Source organism: Hibiscus syriacus, unplaced genomic scaffold (assembly GCF_006381635.1).
Source record: "Hibiscus syriacus cultivar Baekdansim isolate YM2019G1 unplaced genomic scaffold, ASM638163v2 tig00110432_pilon, whole genome shotgun sequence".
NCBI classification, from domain to species: domain Eukaryota; kingdom Viridiplantae; phylum Streptophyta; class Magnoliopsida; order Malvales; family Malvaceae; genus Hibiscus; species Hibiscus syriacus.
Window position 1 is genome coordinate 59,421 of NW_024062735.1, and position 20,233 is coordinate 79,653.

A 20,233-nucleotide genomic window follows, 5' to 3' on the forward strand; every position below is an offset into this window, starting at 1 on the left:
TATAAAGCTGAATTCCAAATAAGGTCACATCTGGAGTTTATTTTGTCTTCCGAAAATGCTACATACATTCTGCAATGATTGTTCTCTTTTTAGCAGTACCTCGAGTTTCTGAATATCAACTCTCTTTGTATTTTAGGCTGAATCCATGGTAGCTGAATGGAAAGAATTCCTTTGGGATGTCCCTGAAGAGAGAGTTGCTTTATGGGGTCACTGCCAGACTTTATTCATCAGATATTCCTATCCTGCTTTACAGGTATGCTTCGGTCATACATGTGAAAGATTTCTCCCAGATTCTTGCTTCATGGATGCATGTTCATTTATTCTTTATTTGATTTTGCTGCTATATTGCTTGCAGGCAGGATTGTTTTTCCTTAAGCATGCAGAAGCAGTGGAGAAAGCTCTTCCAGCTAGAGAGCTTCATAAAATGTTGCTGCTTTCTCTTCAATGGTTAAGTGGGATGATAACCCAGTCCAACCCGTAAGTGAATTGAATTGGTTCTTTTCATCTAAATATTTAGGTTTTGTCTCTAACTTCGGTACTAAATTTATCAGAGTTTATCCTTTGCATCTTCTGCGAGAAATTGAGACTAAAGTATGGCTTTTAGCCGTAGAATCTGAAGCTCAAGGGAAAAGTGAAGGGGAGATCAGTTTAACGGGTTCTATTCAGAATCCTCTGACAGGGAACATTTCCAACATTATCGATCGAACTGCTAGCATAATAACAGAGATGGACAATCATATTTATTCAATGAAGAATAGAACTGTGGAGAAATATGATGCTAGGGAACCATTCCACAGAAACCATGTTTTAGACTTGAGCTCTTCTACCGTAACAACTGGAAGTTCAAAGACAAAACGAAGGGCCAAAGGCTATGTACCATCAAGACGGCCAATGGTGGACCCAGTGGATAAAAGCCCTGAGCCCGAAGATAGTTACAATCCTCCCTACTTTAGAAATGATGCCCAGTTGCAAGATGAAAGCTTAAAAATTGAAATATCATTTTCTAAGTGGGAGGAGAGGATTGGGCCTCAAGGGCTAGAAAGGGCTGTTCTGTCCTTACTGGAGTTTGGACAAATATCAGCTGCCAAGCAACTCCAACAGAAGCTGTCACCAGGACAGATGCCTTCTGAAGTCGTGCTTGCGGATGCTACTTTGAAACTCGCTGCAATATCCACTCGTACCAGCCAAATACCAATAGCAATGCTTGATGAGGAACTTCTTTCTGTTATTCAGTCATATACACCAATCGATCAGCATCTCATCTACCCACTGCAGGTACTTGTTGTCTATGTAGATTTTTGTATCTCAAATTTCATATCTGTAATAGATGATCTAGGTTTTGATTAGTTAAATTCAATCCAAATTTTCCTTGCTTTTTGGCTATGTATGGTTCTTTTACATTCAATTTAGTTGCCCTTCTGATTTTCCTAACTGATTCCTGTATTTCGAATATCAAAGGTCTTGGAGACTTTAGCAACTGTTTTCCCTGAAGGTAGTGGACGTGGATTATGCAAGAGAATAATAGCAGTAGTCAAAGCTTCAAATGTATTGGGTCTTTCATTTTCAGAGGCATTTGGCAAACAGCCTATTGAATTGCTACAACTACTTTCTCTTAAAGCACAGGAGTCTTTTGAGGAAGCAAATCTCCTTGTGCAAACTCATGCCATGCCTGCTGCTAGTATTGCTCAAATTCTTGCAGAGTCCTTTCTAAAGGTGATTTTTCAGATGCACTTTATATTCACTTGAGTGATGGGGCTTGTATGAAATCTCATTGCCTTTGGTATGGTGTTTAGCTGAGTAAGAAGCCTTCATGTTTGTCTAAACGCAGATCTTTGCACTGTGCCTGTCTGACAGTTTCAGGTTAATTTTGTTTGTATGTCTATATAACTTGTTGACCTCACATGTTCAATATGCTTTAGGGTTTATTAGCCGCCCATCGTGGGGGATATATGGATTCTCAGAAAGAGGAAGGGCCAGCTCCTCTTTTGTGGAGATTTTCAGATTTCTCGAAGTGGGCTGAACTGTGTCCTTCTGAACCTGAAGTTGGACATGCGTTAATGCGTTTAGTGATCACCGGACAAGAAATACCGCTTGCCTGTGAGGTATTTTCTTGTTACAACAATAATAGGACATCATTTATGGGTAAAAGTATTAAGCTTGTTAAGAATATGCGAATGTGTGCAATGTAGAAAATTTTAGGAGTTTGTGGAACTATACTGTTGAGATTAGGCATGAGAGTCTTGTGAGTAATGACTGTTGTTTTGGCTGCAATATGATCAGTGATTCCCATTCTATTATATCTTCTTTAATTGTATCACGTGTACAATTATTATGATTTATGATTGTTGGTTCAGTAAAAGTACAAGATTGTCGAAGTCGAAATTTTCTGTTCTATTTCCTGCTTTATATGGTTTGCTTTTATGTGTGAGCGTTCATTCACTTCAAATTTTATGTTCTCAGGTTGAGCTTCTTATTCTTTCACACCATTTCTACAAATCATCCGCATGCCTTGATGGGGTTGATGTTCTTTTAGCCCTTGCTGCAACCAGGGTTGAAGCTTATGTTTCTGAGGGTGATTTTGAATGTTTGGCTCGCTTGATAACTGGAGTCGGAAACTTCTATGCCCTCAATTTTATTCTTGGTATTCTCATAGAAAATGGTCAATTAGATCTACTTCTTCAGAAGTATTCCAGCGCTGCAGACACAACTACTGGCACTACTGAGGCTGTCAGAGGATTTCGAATTGCTGTTCTCACATCATTGAAGCATTTTAACCCTTACGATCTTGATGCATTTGCTATGGTTAGTATTGTGCATATTTGGCTCCAGTGCTATCTTTTGGAAAAACTGTTTTGACAGTTTATTAATATACATCTTATGGGACTAACTGGTTATGGATTCTGTTAAATACGATGGGGTGCTGTGCCGATAGTTTAGCATATATTTAGGACTTGGATTTAAATAAGAGCTCATTACTTATTTAGTAAGATCTAATATTTTATGTTCTGGGTTGCTGACCTGAGTAGGTTGTTCAGTCCTTGAACAGATCCATTTAGGCCATCATGTTTGATATAATCTAATAATGGCCACTCTACTGTTTCAGGTTTAAGTTAATGGTCATTTTGTATGTTCTGACACTGGTTGCATGCAGTTCTTAGTTAAAGATATTTTATGGACCACATTTTGGTTCTGTGAAATACTTTTATTTCATTTTTCCACGTTCATATGCTTCAGACATATCAGACAGTTCATCAGTTTCCTTCTGCCATGCTTTTCTTATTTGCAGGTATACAAGCACTTCGACATGAAGCATGAAACAGCATCCCTGCTGGAGTCACGAGCAGAGAAAGCTTCCATGCAATGGTTCGAATGCTATGACAGGGACCAGAATGAAGATCTCTTGGAATCAATGCGCTATTACATTGAAGCTGCTGAAGTGCTCTCTTCAATTGATGCTGGCAACAAAACGCGCAGGGCTTGTGCCCAGGCTTCCCTCGTCTCCCTTCAAATACGAATTCCAGATTCTAAATGGCTCCACCTGTCTGAAACCAATGCTAGGCGAGCGCTAGTTGAGCAATCTAGATTCCAGGAGGCTCTAATTGTTGCTGAAGCCTACGGTCTTAATCAACCGACAGAATGGGCCCTGGTCCTTTGGAATCAAATGCTCAATCCAGAACTGACAGAAGAGTTTGTGGCGGAATTTGTGGCTGTGCTTCCACTTCAGCCATCTATGCTTATTGAACTGGCAAGATTCTACAGGGCTGAGGTAGCTGCCAGAGGTGATCAGTCCCAGTTCTCGGTTTGGCTCACTGGTGGAGGGTTACCTGCAGAATGGGCCAAATACCTTGGGAGATCATTTAGATGCTTGTTGAAGAGAACTAGGGATCTGCGGCTGCGGTTGCAGCTGGCAACTTCAGCTACCGGGTTTACTGATGTGGTGGATGCCTGCATGAAGGCCTTGGATCGGGTCCCTGACACTGCAGCGCCACTTGTCTTACGGAAAGGACATGGTGGGGCTTTCCTCCCGCTAATGTGAGACAGGTTGTTGATATTCTTGAGAATATGATTTTGGCTGAACCTGATGATTATTCTGATGACTAAGAGGGATGATGATTGGAGGGATGGTCATGCTCATTGATCTGACCGACAGTTGTGGCATTGCTGCCTTACGATCATCAATGAAGAACATGTGATATTGGTTATATTGGTAAGTTATGGGAGTCATCAATTAGCTGCCGGAGCTTGATGACATGTCCTTCATATTATACTAAGATGACTGGACAAACTCAAAACCAGGTGGCAAAAAAAAAAAAATTAAAGAGGGGGAAAAAGAAAAGAAAAAGAAAATAGGAAGTGTATTTTTGTAGATTTAGATTAGGGGTTGCTCTGCAATCCATATGTTGTATAATGTTTTTGTTTCATTTGTATATTTTTTCTTATAGAATTTTCGTGTTTTGAATTAGCAACAACTGCAATCCATTCCTGTAAGACTAAGAGGTGTATAATTTGTTCATTCTTTTTGAAATATTATAGTTTCATTTGGAAACACTTTTGTTTTCCGTTAATTTTTTCAGGATTTAAAGCAATTGGGATTAGGTTTTAGATTTGAGTATATTGTTTTCTTTCAGTAACTCAATTTTCTCCCTCCGCAGATCTGTCCAAGGGTTCAGGTTATCTATGTGATTTCAATTAGACTTTTAACAATAAAATTAATATTAAATTTCAATTTCAATTTTTAGAAAAATATGTAAATGGGTTTACGTTAGGGATTTGAGTTTTTTTTTTAATGTAAACATCACCATTAAAACAGGATCAATTTGGTGCAGCATATGAAATTGGCGAGGCAATCAAATTTTGGTGGAAAAACGCTAATGCGTTCTGTTTATTGGACGGATTGTTGACGCATAAATAAACAACACAAATAAAACTATCCACAGTTCCCTTCTGTCCCTCTTGAGAGTATGCGAGTGGTGTTCTACATTTGTATCTCCCACCATTATGGATTTGATTTAAGAGAATAATGTAGATGAATTTTTGTTTGTCTACGGATGCCGTGGAATGGGTGCGCATAAGTTTGTATAATAACAACCGAATGACTTTTGCCAGTAGAATAATAAGAATGGAGTACGAAAGACATACAAGCTTAGCATCGTCTCGTGGAAGATAAGATACGACTGGAATAACATTGGCTGTTGCAATTTTTTTAACCCTTAAATTGATAAATAATGTGTAATAAATTATGAAACGTCATGGTATAGCTAGAAATCTTTGAAAATTAAAAAAGAATGCTACTTATAGTTACATCAATTGGATTTCATATTCTGTTCTCCCAATGCATAAGGGAACAACTTTCATTCACTGGCTTAATATTAATATTAATGGCAATAAATGATTTTAAAAAAAATGAAAAGTGGATATCTTAAGTTTAAATTTTATCAAAGAGTGATGATATGACACTATAAAATTATTTTATGGGTTAAGATTCACTTACGCATGTAAAACTCTTTAGTTTTACACAGATTTTGGATTGTTGGATGAGTGAAAATAGATGGCTAAGATTGACTCATTGTTTTTTTTCCAGTGAATATATTCTCATTTCCCATTGTTAATCTCAATCATATATTTTTAATCATACAGCGGTCCTAAATTTATGTAAAACTAAAAGAGTTTTACATTGTGTAACAGGATCATATCCCTATATATATATCATGTCAATTAAATTGAATTCAATTATCTTAAGTATCTTTTTAAATATATTTTTTGTACAATTTGAATTGAAAATAGGAGAAAGTTTTATAAGATTTGAATTTAAATAAACTAGATTTCTGATTTTAAATTCAATGAAATGAATCAACTTATATTGATGTGTGTATTAGGAAGTTCGTAATTTGAACAAACTAAAAATACAAAATCCAGTTCGTCATTTCCTCTGTATGTCTTGAGACAAGGAAATAAAAGGCAAAACACAACCAGAAACACTCCCAACACTCTAAATTATCGTTCCACCGTAGTTAATTTGGAGGTAGAGTCAGCCCCTAAATTGATTTCCTCGTTCCAAACTTGGAGGAATCCGACTCGAAAGGCATGACAGCCACATGGGTCATTGCCTTGATCCTGGTCGCAACCATCGTTAACGTTGTTGCAAATATCAATGACCTTGGTGTGAATTGGGGTACGCTAACGTCCCATCCAATTCATCCCAAAATAGTGGTTCAACTGTTGAAAGATAATGGCTTTAAAAAGGTTAAGCTTTTCGATTCAGATCCTCGGATGGTGGGCTTTTTGGCTGGAACGGGAATTGAGGTCATGCTTGGGATCCCTGAATACAAGCTTGAATTTTTGTCTATAGACTACGAATATGCCCAGGAATGGGTCAAAGAAAATTGCACATCGAATCTTCGCCACGGAGGTGTCGATATCAAGTACGTTGCGGTTGGAAATGAGCCATTTTTGACTAGCTACAGAGGGAGATTTAACAAAACGGCGTTCCCAGCGATGAAAAATATTCAGAGGGCACTAAACGATGAAGGTGTAGGGAAAAAAATCGAAGCAGTAATACCTCTTAATGCAGATGTTTACTAATCAAAATCGGACATTTGTGGTCAACATATATCCTTTCCTTGGTCTCTACTTGAACAATGAGTTCCCTTCAGATTTCGCATTCTTTGATGGTGGGTACGCCATTCAGGACAAAAATGTTCAGTACACCAATGTTTTTGAGGCAAACTTTGACACTCTTGTTTATGCATTGAAGACCGCCGGCACCCCAAATTTATCAATCATTGTGGGGGAAATTGGCTGGCCAACAGATGGCCACAAAGTAGCAAATAAGGCGAATGCTAAGAAGTTCTACGATGGTCTCTTCAGAGTGTTGGCAAGTGATAAGGGAACCCCACTTCGTCCGGGAGAAATAGAAGTCTACCTATTTGGCTTGTTCGATGAGGACACCGAGAGCATCAAACCAGGGAATTTCGAGAGGCACTGGGGAATCTTCGGCTTCGACGGAAAACCGAAATTCGCAATGGACATGTCCGGTAACGGATCTCACATGGAACTAGTGAGTGCTAAAGGGGTGAAATACTTGCCTAAACAATGATGCGTGTTGGCAAGTGATGGCTATTAACCTCATGGAGACCAAATACCATGGAAATTTTGTGAGCAGTTCCGAGATCCTGATTTCCCAAGTCTTTCGGGTGCTCGCATTGTTTGCATTGCCACCCATCCTAGTGCTATGAGGGTAAATTTATGTTTTATGCATATATTATTATGTTTGAATGCTCATTAAACATTTTGACACCTTTTTTATTGGGTTTATGAAGCTTGGATATGGTTCTGCTGCTGTTGAACTCTTAACAAGGTACATGCTTCTTTGAATATTCTCTCTTTGGTGTGGTCAATTATGTTGGATCATAAACTTGATCTATTATGGGAGTCTAAACCCAAACCCAAACTAAATTGATGTCATTACTTACATCATTTAATTAAAGATGTCATTGCTTACATCATTTAAGTAATGATGTCATTGCTTACATCAATTTAGTTAGCTGAGAGTTAGATATTTGTTGAATTTGTAATGGTTTAAATTAGTTTATTTGTGTGATGTAGGATTGTTCTTGAATAGTATAAATACCCCTTCCCATTTTAGTTTTAAGCATCAAGAAAAATTAAGAGCTTCTAAGTGAGTGAAGAAGCAAAGTCTTATAAGAGTGAGTTGTAGTTCTTGTTTTTGAGTTAGAGTGCTCTTGTAATATTTGTTTGAGTTTCAATAAAAGTTGTTTGTGTGAGTGTTTTATTTCCAACAAAGTGGTATCAGAGCTAGTTGGAAAGATTGAAGGTCTCGACGAGAGGAATCTGACGCCGCCAGAATTTTCTCAATCTGAGTTCTGACGCACCGCCACGCACCGCCGGAAGACTGCTGCCAGAAAATCGAGTTGACTCACCGAGTTGAACCGAGTCAGCCGAGTTGGAGCCTTTGACCGAGTTGTCCAAGTCCCTCCCAAGGTTTTTTCGGCGTTCCGGATTCATTCGTGCAATCGGATTTTACAAAATCTCATTATATTGAGAGATATGGAAAATGGTATGGCACCATTCCAAGTTCTGACACTCAACAACAACAACAACGACAATTGGAGTATCAAAATGAAGGCACTTCTTGGATCACAAGATGTGTGGGATATCATAGAGAAATGCTATAACGAGCCTGCGGATGATGATGTTTTTGCTACTCTTACACCAAATCAAAAGACAACTTTGAATGATTCAAGAAAGAGAGACAAGAAGGCTCTCTACCTCATCTATCAAGCATTAGATGATGATGGTTTTGAAAAGATTTCAAGTGCAAGCTCTAGCAAGGAAGCGTGGGAGAAGTTGCAAACCTCTTACAAAGGATCCGAGCAAGTGAAGAAGGTTCGTCTCCAAACATTAAGAGGTGAATTCGAATCCTTAAACATGAAAGCATCTGAGTCTATTTCAGATTATTTCTCAAGAGTAGTAGCTGTTTCTAATTAATTAAAAAGAAATGGTGAAAAGTTAGACGATGTGAGGATAATAGAGAAGATACTCCGTTCGTTGGATCCCAAATTTGAGCACATTGTCGTGACGATTGAAGAAACTAAAGACTTGGAAGAAATGACGATCGAGCAACTCCAAGGATCATTGCAAGCATACGAAGAGAAGCATAAGAAGAAGCATGAGTTTACTGAGCAACTCCTCAAGCTGCAACTCAAAGATATGCATGAAAGCCAACGCAATGATAGAAACCAACGTGGCCAAGGCAGAGGTAGAGGCCATGGACGAGGTAGAAGTCGAGGTCGTGGACGATGCTGGAATTACAACAACAATAATTCCAACAACAACTATGAGAAAGGAGAAAGCTCAACACGAGGCCGTGGAAGAATCAATCCGAACTCAAGACGTGACAAATCTCAAGTTCGATGTTATAATTGTCAAAAGTTTGGGCATTATGCTTCAGAATGTAGAGCTCCCAACAAAAAAATTGAGGAGAAGGCTAACTACATGGAGGAAAAGACAGATGGCAAAGAAACTCTTATTCTAGCACGAAAGGAAACTGATGGTGGCCAAGCAAATTCCTGGTATCTTGACAGTGGTGCAAGCAATCACATGTGTGGAAGAAAAGACATGTTCGTGGAGCTAGACGAGTCAGTAAGCGGAAATGTTTCGTTTGGAGATGATTCCACAATAGCAGTGAAAGGGAGAGGTAACATTCTTATCCGTTTGAAAGATGGGAGGCATCAATTTATTTCAAATGTCTACTATGTGCCCAATATGAAAAGTAACATCTTAAGTTTAGGGCAACTGGTAGAGAAAGGTTATGATATTCATATGAATAATTATAATCTTTCTATAAAAGATGATAAGAATAACTTCATTGCAAAAGTGCCGATGTCAAAGAATAGAATGTTCTTGATCAACATACAAAATGATGTTGCAAAGTGCCTGAAAGCTTGCTATAAAGATGCATCATGGCTTTGGCATCTTCGATTTGGGCATCTCAATTTTGAAGGTCTAGAGCTGCTATCTAAGAAGGAGATGGTGAAGGGACTACCTCGCATCAACCATCCTGATCAGCTTTGTGAAGGATGTTTAGCTGGGAAACAATTCAGGAAAAGCTTTCCAAAGGAGTCAGAGACAAGAGCCAAGAAGCCACTCGAGCTCATCCATATCGATGTGTGTATAGACCGATCAAGCCGAGCTCTCTCGGTAACAGTAACTATTTTCTTCTCTTCATTGATGATTTTTCAAGAAAAACCTGGGTATATTTCTTGAAACAGAAGTCAGAAGTTTTTGAAGTCTTCAAGAAGTTCAAAGCAGCAGTGGAGAGAGAAAGCGGTAGAAAGATCAAAGCCATGAGATCTGATCGAGGTGGAGAATTTACTTCCAGGGAGTTTCAAGAGTTCTGTGAAGCAAATGGAATTCGTCAACCAATGACAGTTCCTAGATCCCCCAGCAAAATGGTGTGGCAGAAAGAAAGAACAAAACAATCCTCGACATGGCACGAAGCATGCTCAAAAGCAAGAAACTACCTAAGGAATTTTGGGCGGAGGCAGTAGCTTGTGCAGTCTACTTGACAAACCGATCTCCAACAAGAAGTGTATGGGGAAAGACACCGCAAGAAGCATGGAGTGGAAGAAAGCCTGGCATTTCTCATTTGAGAACCTTTGGAAGTATAGCCCATGTTCACGTACCAGACGAGAGAAGAACGAAGCTTGATGATAAAAGCGAGAGTTTTATCTTCATCGGCTATGATGCTAATTCGAAGGGCTACAAGTTGTACAATCCAAACAATAAGAAGTTTTTGATTAGTCGAGATGTGGTCTTCAACGAAGAAGGAGAATGGGATTTTAACTCTCATACAGATGACTTCAATTTCTTTCCTCAGTTTGAAGAAGATGAGCAGACAATGAGGGAACAACTAGATGAATCTCAACAAGAGCTTGCAACTCCACCCACTTCACCAACATCAACCACTCAAGGAGACTCATCACCTTCGTCATCGTCAAGTGTGAGTCAAAGTGAAAGAGTTGTGCAACGCACAAGAAGCCTTAGAGATCTCTATGAGGTAACTGAACGACAAGATAATCTTACATTATTTTGTATGTTTGCCGATTGTGAACCAGTGAGCTTTCAAGAAGCGGTACAAGAAAAGAAATGGATAGATGCGATGGATGAAGAAATCAAGGCCATCGAGAAGAATGACACATGGGAACTTACCTCACTTCCCAAGGGACATAAGGCGATAGGTGTCAAATGGGTGTACAAAACAAAGCAAAACGCCAAAGGAGAGATTGAAAGGCACAAGGCAAGGCTAGTTGCTAAAGGCTATAGTCAAAAGGCTAGAATTGACTATGATGAGGTATTTGCTCCTGTTGCTCGATTGGAGACTATCAGACTAATTATTTCTTTGGCAGCTCAAAATAAGTGGAAGATACAACAGATGGATGTAAAGTCCGCCTTCCTAAATGGAGTTCTTGAAGAGGAAGTTTACATTCAGCAACCATCAGGCTATAAAGTCAAAGGGCACGAAGACAAGGTGTTGAAGTTGAAGAAGGCTCTTTACGGGCTAAAACAAGCACCAAGGGCATGGAATAGCCGAATCGACAAGTACTTCCAAGAGAATGGCTTCAACAAATGTCCCTACGAGCATGCTCTATATATCAAGATCAAAGATGAAGATATTTTGATCGTGTGTCTCTATGTGGACGATTTGATCTTCACTGGATGCAACCCAAGCATGTTTAATGAATTCAAGGATGTGATGATGAAAGAATTCGAGATGACAGACATGAGGCTCATGGCGTACTACCTTGGCATTGAAGTTAAGCAACAAAATGATGGAATTTTCATTTCACAGGAAAGCTATGCAAAGGAGATACTGAAGAAGTTCAAGATGGAGAACTGTAAGCCAATAAGCACACCGGCAGAATACGGGATCAAGATGACCAAACATGAAGAAGGCGAAAGTGTAGATCCAACATTCTTCAAAAGTTTGGTAGGAAGTCTACGCTATCTAACTTGCACGAGACCCGATATTCTTCACGCAGTTGGATTGGTTAGTCGCTATATGGAATCTCCAACAACCACCCATTTTAAAGCCACAAAGAGAATTCTTCGCTATCTGAAAGGTACAATTGACTTTGGCTTGTTCTATTCAGTTTCTAACGATTACAAGCTTGTTGGATATAGCGACAGTGATTGGGGTGGAGACATAGATAATCGAAGGAGCACTACTGGATTCGTATTTTTCATGGGAGATATTGCGCTCACATGGATGTCAAAGAAACAACCAATTGTCACATTGTCCACTTGTGAAGCGGAATATGTTGCTGCTACCTCATGCGTTTGTCATGCAATTTGGCTTAGAAATCTATTGAAGGAGATTGGTTTGATACAAGAAGAGCCTACCAAGGTTTGTGTCGACAACAAGTCAGCCATTGCCTTAGCGAAGAATCCAATATTCCATGATCGAAGCAAGCACATTGATATTCGCTACCACTATATAAGGGAGTGTGTTGCAAGAAAAGATGTGGAAGTTGAATACGTGAAGTCACAAGATCAAGTTGCTGATATTTTTACCAAGCCACTGACCAGCGAAGACTTCTTAAGATTAAGGAACCTACTAGGGGTCACGAGATCAAGTTTAAGGGGGGTGTTGGATCATAAACTTGATCCATTATGGGAGCCTAAACCCAAACCCAAACTAAATTGATGTCATTACTTACATCATTTAATTAAAGATGTCATTGCTTACATCATTTAAGTAATGATGTCATTGCTTACATCAATTTAGTTAGGTGAGAGTTAGATATTTGTTGAATTTGTAATGGTTAAATTAGTTTATTGTGTGGTGTAGGATTGTTCTTGAGTAGTATAAATACCTCTTCCCATTTTAGTTTTAAGCATCAAGAAAAATTAAGAGCTTCTAAGTGAGTGAAGAAGCAAAGTCTTATAAGAGTGAGTTGTAGTTCTTATTTTTGAGTGAGAGTGCTCTTGTAATATTTGTTTGAGTTTCAATAAAAGTTGTTTGTGTGAGTGTTTTATTTCCAACAAATTATTGTTGTATTCCAGCATTGCAACGCTTTTCATCCTTTTCCATCCATTAAATATTCTATCAGGAATTAGGATTGCTAATTATCATAGTGCTGTATACTGATTGAACACTTGTCCTTGTACGTGCTGGTTCCAATTGTGATGTTTGAACTTGGGAGAGTGTATGACTCTGAGCAGAAAGAAGTATTGTGAGAGGATTAAATGATCATGATATAGATCTTGTTTCTTATGCTGTCATATAATTTGTAACCCATTTAACACATGAAATGCGTGGGAGAAACTGAATAAATGAATAATTGTATATGTTAATTTGATAAGCTTTATGTAATGTTAGAGATAATATTGTTCTGTACTAGTATATTTGTTGAGTAATGTATGTACTAATTTTATTTGCTTACAATATATTGTCAAGTGTTTTGAAAAATGAAGCATTTTAAAATCATCTTTCTCCAGATATTATGAGGACAATTAACTTCATTCCCTGAGGTAGATGTTGAAAATTCTGAGGATACTCCACAATGATCTCAACTCAGACTTTCAGAAGCAGCAGAGAAGGTTTGTGACCTAAGAAAGCTCTTTCTTATACTTATTTGATTTATTTTTCTTAGCACTTAGGAGAAGCTTTGCTGTTGACTGTGAATCAAAACATTTTTTTGATCATTTGTGTGAATCAAAATGTTTTCCATGGTTTCATGCTAAATTCCAACCTTTGATGTTGCAAGCCCCCCCCCCCAAAAAAAAAAAAAAAAAGTGGCAGATCTTTTGGTAATATACTATGTTAAGAATGTTTTTCTGCCTATGCTTTGATGTACAATCCCTGCTTATTTTATTTATTATCTTTTCCTTTGACTGCTGCAGAGTTCAGGCTAAGGTTCAGTAGAAATCTAAGCCATCATTTCCGTAACATGGAATATAAGCTTGCCATGAGGTCAGTGTTGAATTTATCTCCTGGCTATTTAGATTATCTCAGTTATTATGCCATGATATCGTCTCCCAGTGTCCTGGACCCTAAGATCAACTTTACGGATATGGAGCCTGCACCTTCCAAATCAGATGGACTTTCAACTTTAATTAATACTCTATTATCACCATATGATATGGGGCGGTTGAAAGATTATTCAAATAATCTGATTGTCTTCCTGTCGGTGAGTTTTCTGATTGAAAATGTTGTATATCACTACATTTTGTGATTTGTTCATAAATTTATTTCATGTCTCACTGGTGTAGCATTAGCAAACTATGACATCTGCACTTAACAGTGAAGCATATCTGGTTTTTTATTTATATTAGGAAAAGTAAAGCATTTTTGGGTGTTCGCAATCCGGTTCGAGATCCAGTCCATTAGTGTATTATCCATTACTTTCAATGCAATAATCATTACCCTACATATTTGTAGGACCCACCTATAGATTGTGTAAATCATGCTTAAGAATAGTAATGGATGGTGATTAAGTTTGTATTGGATAGTAATGGATGGAGCTTGACCCTAGCAATCCACTGTTAAGTTGCCATACTTCTATCAGGCTTTAAGGATGTGTAGTGCAATGCTGTCTTATTTCCATTCAATGACAACTACTATAATTAGACATTCAGAATGAGAAAATATATGTATATTGATGGTGAAACTTAATTTAGTGACATTATCAGATAGAGATTTTACTTGTTAAAGGTGATCCAATCTGCACAAGAATTTAACATACATGGCTTGTAAATGATTGCACTAGGCTTCCATAAATATTTGCCTTTTTAAGAACTTTGTTTTTCCCTTTTCAGATCACCGACCTTTTATCAATTCTTGCACACCTATATTTCCAAGAGAAGATGCCAGTTACGTTAACGTACGTTCAGGCCGCTATTTTTTTCTGCATGGGCTTGCAGAACCAGGATGTCTCCTATGTTGAGGTTTGTTACTCAAATCAATTTTATTACATTTTTTCTTACAAAATATTGATACACCTGACTAGACTTCTACAACTATTTGATTTAAATCACATACTTGGGGAAAAAGGGATCTAAATCCATGTCGCGTTGGTTTAAAACCCCGGCCTTGTATTATTAACCTTAAGTTACCTTTATGGCTTACTTACACATCAGGGTGACATGCATATCTGCTTAGCATTACCATTCAGGTCTCTTCCATTGACTGAGGGGGGTTGAAAAATGGAGAATTTGTTTAAAACTGATTTAATGTGTATTAATTAATTGTTTTGTTTCCATGTGTAACACAACCATGGATATATTCATTTTGCCTACGAGTTTGTCATTTTTCAGGAACAAATGAAAAAACTAGAGAGGCAGAAGATATTATCCCAGTTTAAGAAGGTTATGATAAAGCTCTACAAATATTTGTATGGAGTTGCATCCAAGGAGATTGATTCTGCTTTACCTCGACTAAAAGAAGTAAAGTCATTCACTTCTAATTCTTCCATTTTATTGTATAGCTGGGCATTGTCACCGGTGTTATGTGCTGGTATTGATTTTTTCTCTCCTTGCCAGAGAGTGTTAGGACCTCATAGTATCTCTGTGGATGAGTACCTCAATGATGCTGCAAAGAAAGTTGAGGTAAGGTCCGTCAGCAGTGCAGCATTTCTTCCGTGGTGGGTCTGTCTTGTTTTTTTTTTATCTAACTTGACGTCTATTTATAGGAGGAAATGCGAGCCAAGGCAGATGGTGGGTTAAATCCGGAGTTCCTCCAACATGTCATTGAAGGTAGAGAAGCTGAACTCGAGAATGCTTTGGAAAATGGTGGTGAAAAGGTGCTTTCAGGTGGTGTCATCAGTGTGAAATCCAGCAGAAGCGGAGTCGAGAAGCGTGGGAAGAAGGATGAATCAAATAAGAAAAGTGGGAAAAAGAGAGGAAAAGACGACCGTGATTCAAAATCAACAAGCAAGAAGAGAAAACCATAGTTACCAGCATAAACAGTTGTAATATATATAGAGGCAGTTGAAGTCGTGTCTTCTTCAGATTGGGTTTGCACTGTTAGGCCTGCCCAGTGCCAGCATAGGCATCATGTCAAAGGTGTGCGCAAGTTTCGGTAGAACAGGGATGGAGATTCTAGTTCTTGTAACCTTAAATTCTTAACCATCTCTGCAAATGTTTTTTATTTTCATTTTTTTATCAAGCATTAATACTTTTCTGTGAATTGCACATTTATGTCCTATTTTAATAGTTTGGAATTTCTGGTTAGAGAAAGTACGTGTGCAACTTAGGCTTTTTGATATTTACTCTTGCATAGTTCAGTATATCATTCTTTTTCGATGATACAGAAAACAAATATTCTGATCAAACCCTGCAAAATTGGGTGCGATTACATACCCAAAAGAAATCAAATTACTGAAATCATTCATGGAAGAATTTGAAAAATTTTCTAGAGCTAAAACAAAGATGATAATCAAATGGGTAAACTGCCTATTTAGGTCATTTAAAGTATTATATTTTATAAAATACATTTAATATTATGTTTTGGTTCTATTTTTGCTATTCAAAATTAATTGTGATACCAATGTGAAAAGATAATAATTGAGTGATCAAAATAGAAACTAAGTAGACATAGTTTGCCTTCTACTACTATAAGTTCATGAGTTAATTGCATCATATGTCCTCAAAGTATGACTCTTATTTTAAATTGGTCCTATAATTTTTAAATATTCTAATTTCACCCCTAAACTATGATTATCATTTTAGATTAGTCCTCAAATTTTTAAACATTTCAATTTCATCCCTAAAATATGACTTGTTTTGATTTGGTCCCTAAATTTTTTGAATATTTCAATTTCATCTCAAACAATATGTATATACTAATCGCATCCCATGTAAATAAAATCGTTAGGCCAAGTTATATTATTATTTGTTCAAAATAACAAAATTTAAGTTAAACTATGGTTGAAATTAATTACATGTTTGGATGAATTTGGGGATAAAATTGGAATATTCAAAAGTTTGGGAACTAATATAGAAAGAGGGTCATAGGTTAGGGATGAAATTAAAAAATTTATAAGTTTAAGGACTAATTTAGAATACGATTCATAATTTGAGAATGAAATTAAAATATTCTAAAATTTAAGGGCTAATTTAAAGTGAGAGTTATAGTTTGGTGATATATAATGCAATTAACTCTGTTCATATTTGTTCTAATATGTGCAAAATTACTTTCTTGATAATATATTTTTAATATTCGAATTTGTTTTATCTTTAAAAATATAATATAATTTATTAATGGTAAAATCATGAAAAATGTTTATACATAAAATTTAGGGTAAAGTACGCAAATGGTCTCTTGACTATAGTATATTGCTTTATTGAGTCTTCTGACTATTAAAAGTTACAAAATGATCCCTCGACTATATGAAGTTGCTTTGTTGAGTTCCTTGACTATTGAAAGATACAAAATGGTCACCTGATTATTTATTATGTTCCAGACTCGTCCTTTTCCGTTAAAAAGTTAACGAAAGTTTGAGTTGGACGTTAACTTGCTAACTGAGATATGATAAAATCTAATATCATAATCTCAAACAATTATCATATCTCAGTTAGCATGTTAACGTCTAGCTCAGACAATTGTTAGTTTTTTAACGGAAAATGATGAGTTTGGAACATAATGAATAGTCAGACGACCATTTTGTAACTTTTAATAGTCGAGAGACTCAACAAAGCAACTTCCTATAGTCATGGGATCATTTTATAACTTTTAATAGTCATGGGACTCAACAAAGCAATATCCTATAGTCGGGAGACCATTTGTGTACTTCGCCCTAAAATTTAAAACTTTAAAATTAAAAGAACGAGAAATTATCATTTTAGATTTTTTTTCTAATATCAATGCAGCTGATAAAAACTATAATAAGTTATTTGGATTTGTGAAAAACTCATAAATCCTTATGGGTAAGCTATATTTGCTTAATTGACCTTACATTTATTTGCTGTAGCAATCTTCAGAATCAGGTGGAAGACAAATTGGCTACTTCCCTAAAAGCGGTAAAATATAATCCAAAGAAGAGTGCTTAACCACTAGCCTACTTCAACAAGCGCACCGTCCTCCCTGTTCTACTTCCGAAGCAGTTTCTGATACGCACCGGGAATAACTGCATCAGTCAAAATGTTAGTTTCAGTGTCTAAAGAACAGTTGATTTCGAACTTTTCATATTTTTTAGAACATCCATGTCCAACACCAATTCGAACATGCGTACCGAGATATGATTTTCCAAATATAAGCATACCTAAAGTAGATAAAAAAAATGCTTCATGAGGGGTATGCTTACATGTCATGTTCACGTTCACAGGCTACTGCAGTTTTTGCAACACATAAAAATGCTTCATCAACATTGTAATCCTGTTTTGCAGATGTCTCAAAGTAAGGCATATTCCCCTTGGAGGCGCACCAATCCCTACCATTTTTCTCAGTTACCTGTGCACAAGTACGTTTAAATGTCCTATCCCGATACTCATTTAGATATACGTCTGACACGAATGTTCGATACAAATATTTTGAAAAGAAAAAAACGTAAGAGTTGGAGTAACATACCACTCGACTGTTTCCACCGTCTAGGTCGACCTTGTTTCCGATTACTACGAAAGGAAATGAGTCGGGATCAGATGGATCTGCCTGGTTTTACAGTATCAAAGCATGGGATCAGAACCAAATACATGGTATGCCACAATTGAGACATTTTTTTACCTGTTTTAGAAATTCTTCACGCCAGTTGCTTAGTGTTTCAAATGATCTTTGCACGTTTACATCAAACACAATAACACAACAATCTGCCCCTCTATAAAATGCAGAACCAAGACTCTGGAACCTTTCTTGCCTGCTGTATCCCATATCTGTTGCCATAAACTTGGTGAAATTCTAAGATTTTAGTTTTAAAAAATGCATGAATTGTGGTTGGTTTTTCATCACTTACTTGCAGAGTCACCAATTTGTTATCAAGCTGTAACTCTTTGGTGACAAAATCAGCCCCAATCGTAGCTTTGTACTGTCGATTGAACTTGTTATAAACATATCTGGCTGACGAAGTTAAGATTCTGTACAAGCCTTTGTAATTGTATTGGCAATAATTACAGATATCAGATACTGCTAATTGGATCACTTAATTAATAAACAAAAGGATACTGATTCATCAAAGATGTCTTCCCCACTCTGATATATTATAAAAAAAATCAAAACAAGAAAATCAAAAGAAAAAAGGGAAAATTAAAACTTACCCACTGTCACCTAGAACAATGACCTTAAGTAGAGTTCTCTTCATAGAAAAATCCATGATGATGACCAGAAAAAAACTTCTAAAATAGAGGAACAAGGGGTTGTTTTTCTTTACTGTTAAACAATTCTTCTGTATTTTTCCAGGAATCTGTAAGAAAAGTTTGGCAAAGAACAGTTGTTAATATAAATAAAAAGCAGCAGCCTGTTTTTCTCAAACAGTGATTCTTTAATGATACAAGTGCAAGAACATGTGAACCCTGCAAATGCTAAAGCTGAAATTTTCAAAACTATATATATATAACAGTAATCAAATCACACACGCATATATGGTAAAGGAAAGTTATAATTAAAAGTTAATTTCTAACTGTTCTAGTTTTATTGCATAGCGACTGTCTTAAAAAGACTTTGGATCGTGCTTTCCTCTTCCTTTTTTCATCTATAGGAAATCCGTAAAGTGTTGATCGTGTAGGTTGAATATGACTATAACAATTATCATGTGATATATCATCTCATACATGGTCAAATAAAGCTGTACAATAATATATATATATATATATATATATATAACAGTAATCAAATCACACAAGCATATATGGTAAAGGGATGTTATAATTAAAAGTTAATTTCTAACTGTTCTAGTTTTATTGCATAGCGACTAGTCTTAAAAAGACTCTTTGGATCGTGCTTTCCTCTTCCTTTTTTCATCTATAGGAAATCCGTAAAGTGTTGATCGTGTAGGTAGAATATGACTATAACAATTATCATGTGATAAATCATCTCATATATGTCAAATAAAGCTGTACAATAATATATATATATATATATAACGTGCGGTATCAAAATTTAAAAGATTATAATTTTTCAAAATGAATGGAATCAGATGGTTGATATCAAATTTCTTTAGGGTGCGTTTGGTTTACGGAATGTAAGATTACGAATGTAAGATTACCAGTGGGAATGTAAGATTACCAGGGAATAGAATTACTGGTAATGTTGTATTTTGTGTTTGGTTGGTTTAGCAATAATGTAAGATTATCATGTCTGGTTAAAAGAATAAAAGATTATTGGAATGTATATTTGACCAAATTATTCTTATTATATATATATATATATTTTTTAACAAGTTAGAAAATATTTATATATTTTCTTTAAAAAAATTAAATTCATAAAATTTATATATATATATATTTACAAAATTGAAAATATAAAAAGATTTAATGAAAGGGTAAAATTTTATTTTAACTCCTGAACTTCATATAAAATTTTAATTAGACTTTTTTTGTAAATCTAAAATAGTTTAAGGATAAATTTGTAATTTAACCTTCGTAGAATTTTATTATTCAATGACAGAATAAGAATATTTTTGAAAAAAAAAATTAAGGGCATTTTAATCCAAAACGTCGGTAATCCAACAATACCTAAAGAAAGGGAGGTAATGACATTCCCGATAATATACCCCAAAAAATC

The 20,233-nt window shown here is 36.3% G+C and overlaps 2 protein-coding genes and 2 pseudogenes across 3 annotated transcripts in view; 3 read left to right on the forward strand and 1 right to left on the reverse strand.

The window, feature by feature from the left end:
- The window catches only part of LOC120125556, a 35,856-nt gene extending 31,542 nt beyond the window's left edge, over positions 1 to 4,314 (forward strand). For both annotated transcript variants that reach the window (XM_039143960.1, XM_039143961.1), the window contains 7 exons: positions 137 to 253; positions 356 to 477; positions 552 to 1,275; positions 1,459 to 1,713; positions 1,920 to 2,102; positions 2,461 to 2,802; positions 3,287 to 4,314. In XM_039143960.1, coding sequence (XP_038999891.1) covers positions 137 to 253; positions 356 to 477; positions 552 to 1,275; positions 1,459 to 1,713; positions 1,920 to 2,102; positions 2,461 to 2,802; positions 3,287 to 4,036 — 2,493 coding nt within the window. In that variant the 3' untranslated portion in view covers positions 4,037 to 4,314. The remainder of the gene's footprint in view (positions 1 to 136; positions 254 to 355; positions 478 to 551; positions 1,276 to 1,458; positions 1,714 to 1,919; positions 2,103 to 2,460; positions 2,803 to 3,286) is intronic.
- A 1,719-nt stretch (positions 4,315 to 6,033) lies between these two features.
- Positions 6,034 to 13,112, forward strand: LOC120125543 (annotated as a pseudogene).
- A 257-nt stretch (positions 13,113 to 13,369) lies between these two features.
- On the forward strand, positions 13,370 to 15,617 carry LOC120125512 (RNA cytidine acetyltransferase 1-like). The gene is made up of 6 exons (XM_039143928.1): positions 13,370 to 13,495; positions 13,565 to 13,712; positions 14,341 to 14,469; positions 14,839 to 14,967; positions 15,064 to 15,129; positions 15,213 to 15,617. The coding sequence occupies exons 1-6, from the start codon at positions 13,374 to 13,376 to the stop codon at positions 15,471 to 15,473; spliced, it is 855 nt and encodes a 284-aa protein (XP_038999859.1). The 5' UTR covers positions 13,370 to 13,373; the 3' UTR covers positions 15,474 to 15,617.
- Positions 15,618 to 17,572: 1,955 nt separating this feature from the next.
- Positions 17,573 to 18,879, reverse strand: LOC120125511 (annotated as a pseudogene).
- Between the last annotated feature and the right edge of the window lie 1,354 nt (positions 18,880 to 20,233).

Excerpts from the sequence above, each read along its gene's own strand:
- LOC120125512 (XM_039143928.1), top strand. The coding sequence starts at position 13,374 with ATGTACAATCCCTGCTTATTTTATTTATTATCTTTTCCTTTGACTGCT. Across the intron at positions 13,713-14,340 it reads ATCTGATTGTCTTCCTGTCG|ATCACCGACCTTTTATCAAT; the intron begins GTGAGTTTTCTG and ends TTCCCTTTTCAG. Across the intron at positions 14,470-14,838 it reads AGGATGTCTCCTATGTTGAG|GAACAAATGAAAAAACTAGA; the intron begins GTTTGTTACTCA and ends GTCATTTTTCAG.